Source organism: Eurypyga helias, unplaced genomic scaffold (assembly GCF_000690775.1).
Source record: "Eurypyga helias isolate BGI_N326 unplaced genomic scaffold, ASM69077v1 scaffold26995, whole genome shotgun sequence".
NCBI classification, from domain to species: domain Eukaryota; kingdom Metazoa; phylum Chordata; class Aves; order Eurypygiformes; family Eurypygidae; genus Eurypyga; species Eurypyga helias.
Genome location: NW_010250089.1, coordinates 1 through 9,427, shown reverse-complemented (window position 1 = coordinate 9,427; position 9,427 = coordinate 1). Strand labels below are relative to the sequence as shown.

At 43.3% G+C, this 9,427-nt stretch overlaps 1 protein-coding gene across 1 annotated transcript in view; it reads right to left on the bottom strand.

Annotated features, from left to right (window-relative positions):
* Positions 1 to 238, bottom strand: part of LOC104509597 (paralemmin-2-like) — a gene marked incomplete at its 5' end in the record, with an annotated part of 61,729 nt that extends 61,491 nt beyond the window's left edge. Inside the window, 2 exon segments of the mRNA XM_010151582.1 lie at positions 97 to 179; positions 182 to 238. Of these exon segments, the coding sequence (XP_010149884.1) occupies positions 97 to 179; positions 182 to 238 (140 nt within the window).
* Positions 239 to 9,427: the final 9,189 nt, after the last annotated feature.

Below are 9,427 nucleotides of genomic sequence, written 5' to 3'. Positions count from 1 at the left end.
CTGCTATCAGATGCTGGCAGAGATGGGGATGAGGAAGGTCTCTATCCTTAATCAGCATGACTGTTCTTGGATAAAGCAAAGGGTAACTGTCCTTACCTGTGGATGTTTTCTTCTAGCTTTTTCACCTTCAGCTCATCCTCTTCTGACTGCCTCCTTCTGGCTTCTTCCTCTTCTGCCAGCAGGAATTTTCAGGAATTCCCTGTAGCAGCCATTTTTCCCGAAGAGCTTTTGACTGTAAAGTAAAAACAAAAAAAAATCAAAACTTAAGAATATCCTGAACAAAAAACATCTGAAGATTGAGAAGGAGCTGCCTCTGAATATTAGACTGTCCCCATTGAATTTCTGATTACTGCTTTAGACAGTTGATTTCAGGCAATCCATCAGCTGTTTATCTAGATGTTTATCTAGTCTTCCAGCTTTAGAAGTGTCAGTTTTATGGTATACACTTTTTTTTACCATCAATATCTTCATATGAAGTTATTTTTAGTTCCTAATAAAGAGTTTAAACCACAAATTAGCCAGTCCTGCAAGAACTAAAATCTTTGAACAAAAGTATTGATGTCTCATGAATGATAAGGCATGTACTGGAAGGACTAAAACGATAAACTTATAAATCTTCAAAACCAAAAAAGCAGCATGGTCTAAATATAATGAGCTTCAGGAAGGATGAAATCAGTCTGCTGTTTAATTAATCAAAGATGTCTTGTTTGATTTATACCACAGTTGTGTCTCCATACACTTACAGGCATACAGACAGTCACGCACATATACATTCACACAAGCACATACATCACCTCTTAGACAGACACATATTAAAACAAACAAAAGTCCTCCAGAAATCATGGGTAGCCCAGGGCACAGCAACACGGTTGCAGCAAGCAGCAATAGAGTACACCCACTAAAAGAATTCCCTGGGAGTTTTGCTGTGTTTTCTACACAGAAAATGCGGCTACAACCTCAACTGGCCACTGCCTAATCCAGCTGCACCTCACCCAGGAGATGCACTGGTTGCAAGCAATCCCTTAAATAGCACATCAGCCCATGTTTCTTGTGCAGCCCAAATCCTACCAGAGGCATGTGGTAGATCAGCTGGCAGACAGGACAAGCACCCATCAAAAGGGAGGTCAGGAGATCAAAGACGCGCAGGACTTTGACACTTGACATGAAGGAAACAGATCTGGTGGAAAAAAGGATCAGCCAAGGGACTGAACAAACTAGCCCCTTCCACTGACCAAAAAAGGGGTGCCTTGGTTCCACATTTGCAAACCAATTGTCAGTGCAGGTTCATGGAACCAGCTGTGAGAGCATGTATCCTCTCCACTAAAGAGGAGATAATAAGGAAATCATCAGTTCAAAAGAATGGGATTTCAGGGGCTGCCCAAATGTGCAGTTTCAGACTTGCAATGCCATGTTCCTTGCTGGAATAGAACCTGACTTGTGTAATCTATGCATAAAGGGAAAACATTCACCACCAAAAGCAGACTTTAAACCCAGCCCAAAATAGAAAGATTTTTGACATGACAGACAAGGCTTACTTGTTAGTTTTTGAGTGTATATATAGACATAGTATCTATGCACAAGCTATTCTTATCACTCCATGGCCTATTTGACATCAGGCAATTAGATTTTAATAAGGCAGCAGACAGAAAGCAATACAGCACACAGAGTGAATTAGACTTTATAAATTACTCCAGCTTTCACTGACTTTGACTGTGCTGTGCACCAGAGGATTTCTGGGTGGGTTTTCAGTAATTTCTATATGAACTAGGACTTCTGCATGACAGAAAAGATCTTGTGCTGTTGTACCATATAGTCATGTTCAAGACTCGGACCCACTAATGCTGGAGATGTACTTCACACAGCTGAACTCAGCTTTGCTCATGGCCTCCAAGGTGTTTATTCACAAAACATTACGGACTGCTATCTCCTGCCACAGTTTCTGCAGTTCACTGCCTCTTTTGCTGCTGCTACCATCTACCAGTGCTTCCTGTCACATTTTGTGGGCTGGTAGTGAGATTTCTTGGTGGGACCTTTGCATTTCTGTTCAGCCCAGCTGAATTTTCACCAGGTCATTCAGGCCCAATGTGCTACTGAAATGTCCCTTCAGTAAAGGACTCCCAAGTCATCACATGTACCAAGGAATAAAGATGGATTTATGGGTCCTGAGGTGCTAGGCATTTAACAACCTGTGCTTTGTCATTTAAAAGGTCTCAGTAGCACAACTCAGTGGGTACCTGCTGGGCTAGATCCAGTGCAAAGTGGTGTTAAGGCTGATTGATCTTTAGAAAACTGCTGCCTTTTCTTAAAAAAAAGAAATCTGGCCAGTTGCATGTGGAGTTATGTTACCACATGTGTCATACTCAGCTGTGGTCTTGAGCGATGCTCAGCTGGAAAACACCCCCCAAGTTTCTACAGACCAAGCTATAAAAATGAAGGCAACCTTCTCTGTTTTAAACCTGTTTTAGATATGGCTCCAGCACTCTAAGAAAGCCTTTGGCAAAGTGCTGCTTGGACAGCACTGAAGAAGTTCAGTTAAGAGTCACTCCTCATTTGCTACAGAAGGACAGATAAATTCCAGGCTTTTTTCAATGTGCTTTTACAGAATGATTATGCTGATGCTCATACAGGGAGAAGCCGCTCCCTTCAGCAGAATGGCTGAACACCAAAAATAAGGTATTTTGTGCCGCTTTTGTTTTGGTCTTTATGTGAAATATTTAAGCTACAAAATCACATGATTCCTTTCTCCCAGAAGCCTCTTTTTTTTTTTTTTTTTAACCTATTAATAGCATGAAATTGAAACTGGAAAGCATCAATGAGATTTTTTAAAAGACATATTTAGAGACAAGAATGCTATGATCTACTAAAAATCCTCCCTCTTGGGTGAAATGTCAGCATATTTTATCTAAAACAGAAAAGCTAGTAGCTTTGATATTTTTGGCTCTCCTTTTAAGATGAAAATTAAGGCATTTGTTAAATACTACACTGAGGAATCCAGACCAGAAGACTCTGAGAAATGGAAACATTTAAAAGAAGCATTTCTTAAAATTCAGAGGGTATATTTGCCAAGCTGTTGAGGTTATGTGTATTTATACACCCACTGCAAATACAATAGGCAAACAGGCAGGCATGTGTCAGGGGACTGCATGCAACCGTCTCCCTGTCCAGCAAATACTTTCTCCTCTGAGAAAAGAATGGCATAGTGCTGAGGCACTGGGTAGGGGTGGAAGAATCTCTCACCTGCTTTGAGCAAAGCTTTCCCAGGACATTTTCATCAGAAACATGGGGGGAAGCCTTCGGCACATGTGATGAGAGCAAGGTGGGTAGGGCAAAATAGGGAGGTGCTGGCAGAGCTGTGCTGGGTGCTTGGGCACAGCTCCTGGGTATGAGACAGTCGTGGGGCAGGCAGCATCGAGGCAGGCTAGCCAGATGCAAACCAGAGCCAGATGTGTCTTGGAAACAAAAGATAGTTTGCTGCCATCTGTCCGCTAGAGCTACAAAACTTGGGTTATGCTTCTTGAAAAAAATCTTGCAAAATCTTACCCAGGAAGAATAGAAGGTGTTTCTCAAATATGCTAAAAGAAGAATGTTGTATGAGGATGGAGCCCCAAAATAGCTAGCTGTACGAGTTACTGCTGCTTAACAATCTTGTGCATTTTCTTTACTCAACTGTCTGTGATTAAAATGGCCGCAAGCTAGTATTTCAGCATTGCTCCTCCTTCATTGTCTGTTACAGGCTTTAACTCTCTACCGCATCTTGGAGCGTCTTTATACACCAACATTGTGCTGTATGATTAGACATTGTCAAAATGACAGAGGACTCCAAGAGTGGCCAGATATACTCAGGTAAAAATACAGGTATTTGTACACCTCGGTACTGGAATGTGAATATGCTGTGCTTTCAGAAAGCACCATTTCACCAGTACGACAGCAGCTATGCTATGTACAGCTTGGTGTAACTATTCCTTCATTTACTGCAGGAGTACAATTTCTTCAGGGCCAAATCCTTCAGCCGAAATTAGATCATGTCATTAAAAAGGCTGTCTGCTACTGAAGTGGAAAGGGCACAGGGTTTGCGATGCTCTAGGTCACCACTGCTCTCAGGTGATTCGGTTTCTCCGCACACAAGTGAGATTGCAGAGATAACTGGCAGCTCCACATTTATTTTGTTCAAGTGTAGGAAAGCAAAGTGTCTTTTCTCTACCATGCAAAAAAGGAAAAAAACCAGGTTGCTCTTCTGTGAACAGGTCATGGTGAGGACAGAAACAAGTGAACAGATGCTGGACAGGACAGAAGGAAATCATGCCAAACGTCTGAATGCAGTACAGACAGTGATGACCATCCATGTGGTGCGCAGCTCCCTTACGTACTATTCATTCCAGTTTCATGCTTCAGGACAGTACAGCCTGAGGCCTTTAAGTTGTTTACATTTAGTGCTAGCAAGGAAATAATGCATAGCCCCTCAAATCCACATGGCAGAATTAATGCTGTATTGAAAAAAACTCTTTACTTTCAATGCTGCGTTTTGCTTTAATGTTGCATCAAGATTTTAAGTAGCGGGGGACATTTTGTTATAGCAAGTAAATCCTTTCAGCACCATTTTCATATACCATTATGCCCATCACATGCCACATCTGCACTCTCTGCTTGCAAAAGGTGACTAATTCTACCCATCGGTCTCGCTGATTTCAGATCTACTTCCATAAACATTGTTCATAAAGAATAAATAACACATTTCCAGTCCCACATGAAATGAGGCATTATCTTAACTGAGGACCAGATGCATTTCCCAGATTTGCCATTTGGCTCTTTATGACATTAGGAAAGTTGGTTCTTGCTGTGCTTCTACCTTTTGAGGTAGTTTCTTCAATCAGTTTTGGGTGTTTTTTGTATCTACAAGTGGTTAGAGGGGCAATCAGTACTATCTCTCCTTGAGAGCAGTGCTTGCGGAAGTGGAGCACTCCTCTGGCTGCTGAGTAATTTTGAAGGTAGATGATAATCCTGAGGAGAAACAAAAGTCAAAAGTTGACCCAAGACAGACTCCTCCAGCAAAATGTGCCTGCTCTTGAGTAACACTACTGGATAGGGACTATTAAGGGTAATGGTGCTCTTCTGTGCCGTGCAAAATGGGCAATAATGACCCCTGGTGTAATTCCACTGAAATCAGGAGTGCTACATCAAAGGCAGTTCTACGGAAATCCTTCCCAAATGGAAGTTTTGCCAAAAGTCTTCAGGTTTTGAGGTTTGAAGACCACCAGACATTAACAGTTTAGAGCTAGAATTATGTATTATTATGGAATTATTTTCACCTTACATGCATTCAGTATTTTTGTCCTGTAAAAAAGGTGAATGCAGGAGGCTGGGTCCTCATATTCTCAGATCTGCATAGAACTAGCCCATGCCCTACTAGAAGAGCCTAATAAACCTATTCCTTCACCTGGCAATGTGAGAGTCAGATATTAGACCTAGACACTCCAATCAGGATGCTAACATAGCCAGCTGCATCTCAGATTTCCTCTTTGCATTTCAGAAAGCTCGCTTGGTACAAAAAGGTGAGTTTCCCAAGCAGATCTGTAGCTCTGAAAGCAGCAGTGAGCCTCACTTTGCTGTTCAGCAGCTACCTGGAGTCCCCTGCCCAGGGACTGCAGCTTTGTCAGCCAGCGGTTCATCCACCAGCGGGAAGGCTTCCTGGAGCAGCAGAGTCTGCTCTGCCTGTGCACGCTCTCAAGCTCCTGCCTGGGTTCATAAGACTGAGTTTGCAAGGAACACAAGTGCAAGAATGACCACCACTAAAAATCCTTTGGGACTCCTCCCATTTCCTTTCTACTCTGTTCCCATGGCTGCTCAGAACACTGCATCTCTTGCTTCCCATATTTTTAGGAATCTTGCCCTGCTGTCCAGCTGGCCCTGACCCAGCTAGGGCAGGTTACCCTGCGGGTCTGGGTCTGACCTGCCAGCGTGCAGTACAATTGCCAGACTTAGCAAAGAGGTTACTGGGCCGTGATATTATAGAAAGACTTGTTTCTTTGCCAGCAGGCCTTCCCTTGCCTTCCAAAAATGAGGAAAAAAAGATGTTTGCATGGCTGTAGTGTGAGCAGACATGTTCATGTCAGATGCCCTTAACCATTCATGAATAAATACAGAAACGTAGAGAAGGGCTGTAGACATAAGCAGTATCACAGGCAGGTCCACCTTGAAATAAGCAGCTCCTCAAAATGTATTCCTGCATGATGCTGTAGTTTTTCATTTTCCAGCAGGTGAACAAAACAGCCCGACTCTTTGCCAGGACTGATGCAAAGTTTTTTTTTTTTGATGTGGGGTTTCAGTGTGAGAGGGTCTGCCTGCAAGAGGGAAGAGGAGTGTAGTCCTCAGCAAACACAAAACAGCAAACACTCTGCTCTGCTGCAGGATGGATGTGGCCTTGTATGGCACGACCGGCGCTGGAATGGAACAAGCAGCCATTCCCAACATGCTGGTACGATCTGGTTCTGCCTAGCAGCAAAACTCTGCTGCCTTTCCAGTCACCTAAGACACTTGTTCTACCCTAAGGAGCATGTCTACATGATACGCGGATAGAAGTCAAGCGTTCCCCAGATTAGGGAATTAAGTCATGCTGAAAAACTTGCATCTTTATTGTAGTCTTGACTTTAATCACAATGTCAGAGCCAAGATAATTCAACAAAAAAGCCATATGTTAGCTGGTGAAGCTTAGCCAGCCCAGGATCAAGTAGCTTGTTCATAAAGCAGATTAAGCATTATCCTGTGGAGTTTGAAGTTTCTTGTTGCTGTTCATTGTTCAAGAAATAAACAAAATTTCTTAGAAATATCTTCAGGAAGTGATGTCTCAAAAATTTTTTAAGAAGCATACATTTAAACCAAGAGTTGTAAATGTTTTCCAGCAGTCAGTTAATATGCATTAATGCCACAGAATATTAAAACACATTTAAAAACTGTTTTCAAGTGTGTTAAGACCTGCCCACTCTAACTGACAACCTTTTGTGACCATGGAAGACTGATGGCTTAGCCTCTTCCAAAGATTCTTCTCAGCCACACAGGTACAGGCCACCATGTCACCTGACTGAGTTTTCCCTTCTCATGAAACCTGTACTGCAGCAGGCCCCTGAGCTCAATACTGGTCCTCAGGTCCTGTTTCAGAGCTGCTCAAAAGTTCCCTGGTGCCTCCAAGGCAGGCTGATCATCCAAGGTACTAGTGTCCTGACGGTCTCCTCTTTGCTGGTATCTTCTGGAGTGAATGAGGTTTGCTACAGCACCAGTAACCCAATGGGCTGGGCGTTGAGGGGGGTGCATGTGGGAAGATAAGTAAATAAATAGTAAATATGTCACAGAATCTTAGAAACTCTTAGGTTGGAAAAGACCTTTAAGATCATCCAGTCCAACCATTAACCTAACACCGCGAAGTCCAGCACTAAACCATGTCCCTACACACCAGATATACATGTCTCTTGAACACCTCCAGGGATGGTGACACCACCACTTCCCTGGGCAGACCCTTCCAATGCCTGACAACTCTTTCCATGAAGAAATTTTTCCCAATAGCAAATCTAAACTTCCCCTGGCACAACTTGAGGTCATTTCCTCTGTCCTAAAGCAAGTGAGTAAATAAAACCCAACAATGGTCACTATTATGATAAGAACTACCTGGAATCATGGCAGCCAAAAGACACTGCAGAGACAATTTTTTCCCCTTGTTTGTTTGCTGCAGCTGGTACATTTGACAGTCCTTCAGCTCCCCTGAGCTCAGTCACTGCTCTTTCTCAAAGCAGGCTGTTGGCACAGCAAGGGCAGAGAGGAACGCATTAAACAGTGCAACGTGACTGCAGAAATGGGTGAGGGGAGACTGCGATCGCTGGCATGATTTGTATTCACTTGGAGGGGGGCTAAGTCTCAACTGGGTTCCCCTGTGGCAAGGCAAGGGGATGCAAGAACACAGCTTCAGCGAAAGCCTCCTGCGACCAAGGACTCTGAGAGCTGCAGATGCTCGGGGAAGACACATCCATTCAAGCTGCCTGAGGGATGGGTGTGATGATAGGTACAGCTCCTTCATGAAGGTCTTCATGCTTTGTCTTTCTAAAAACCTTCCGGAAGAGAAATTGCCACTGTACTGATAGAGGAATGCATTGGGGGAACAAAGCACCAATTGTTTTACATCCTCAGAGTAAGCTTCCTTTCCATTACAAGATGACCAGTGTAAATATTTTGCATGCATTGCTTTCAAATTGTTGAGGTCCCATATTTTACTTAGCTTTGTAAACCAAGTAGACAGTTGTTTCCATACAAAGAGGAAGAGGAAGAAATTGCAAGCTCTTTCAGCTGCAAGGAAACCCACCACAGCAAGAGACATTGTCAAAACTCCATGAGAGAAGACACGAAGTTTGTGCCTCTCTTGCTCATATTATGCATCAGCCACAGAGCCCTGCTCTGAACAGACCAATTTCACTGAAGGGGATCGTAGGTATGGCCTGATACAAGTTAACTCAAATGCAGGCTCTTTTCTACATATATACATCCAGGCTGCCAGAAAGTTCTGCCTGAAGTAAGAGGTGAATACAATCACACTGATATCTAAGCTGGAGAGCTGGAGTTTATTTTTCACTGTCTCTCTTTAGGAAGTCTGCTGAAGATTTCAGAATTCTTCGTGGCAGAATGATAATGATGACTCTGTCCAATTATCTATCATTTCACTTGTGGTGAAATTAAGCATTGTGATGAGAATAAACAACTGCCAGCGGATGTTGCAGGGGCAAAGAGAAGGATAAGGGACTGGGCTGCCCCAGCAGGCACACACCGGCAGCATGGGGACATGGCTTGCAAAGAGGGATGCTGCAATCAGAGTGCACACAGTCTTCAGGACAGTGGCCCAACCTGGGAGCAGGTTTTCCAGAGGGCTGTAGGATTTCCAGCCTGGGCAAGAGTCCAAATGTAATGGGACGAGGATGGGCATGGGAGCGACCTGCTCTTGTTGGCAGGGGCACAAGGAGACCTCCAGGGTCCCCTCACATATAAATTACTTTGTGAACCCGTGAGAACGTCTCTCTTTCCCAGGGAATTCTGGAGCTGGAGTAAGAAATAGCTTCAAGCTAAATGAGGTTTCTGGACTTTGTGTAGTTGGACTGAACAATTAAGACCCTCTTTTACAGCTACACATGTGAAAAGAGTTTGATCACACTTTTAACTCCTGGAGCCAGAAATCTAGGTATGATCTAGTTTTCCCTAATGTTTCAATGTTTTCAATGAAAGTAAAGCGTTGTTATGTAGGGGAAAAACCCCAACTATTTTTGGAATAAGTAACAATCTGAGATTTCAAAAACTGGCAACCCTCTCCCCCAAACAAATGGGCTTTGCAAATTATCATCACTCCTACACAGCCACAGTTTCTTTTACTATTATCTTCTGAATTAATAATTTTCTC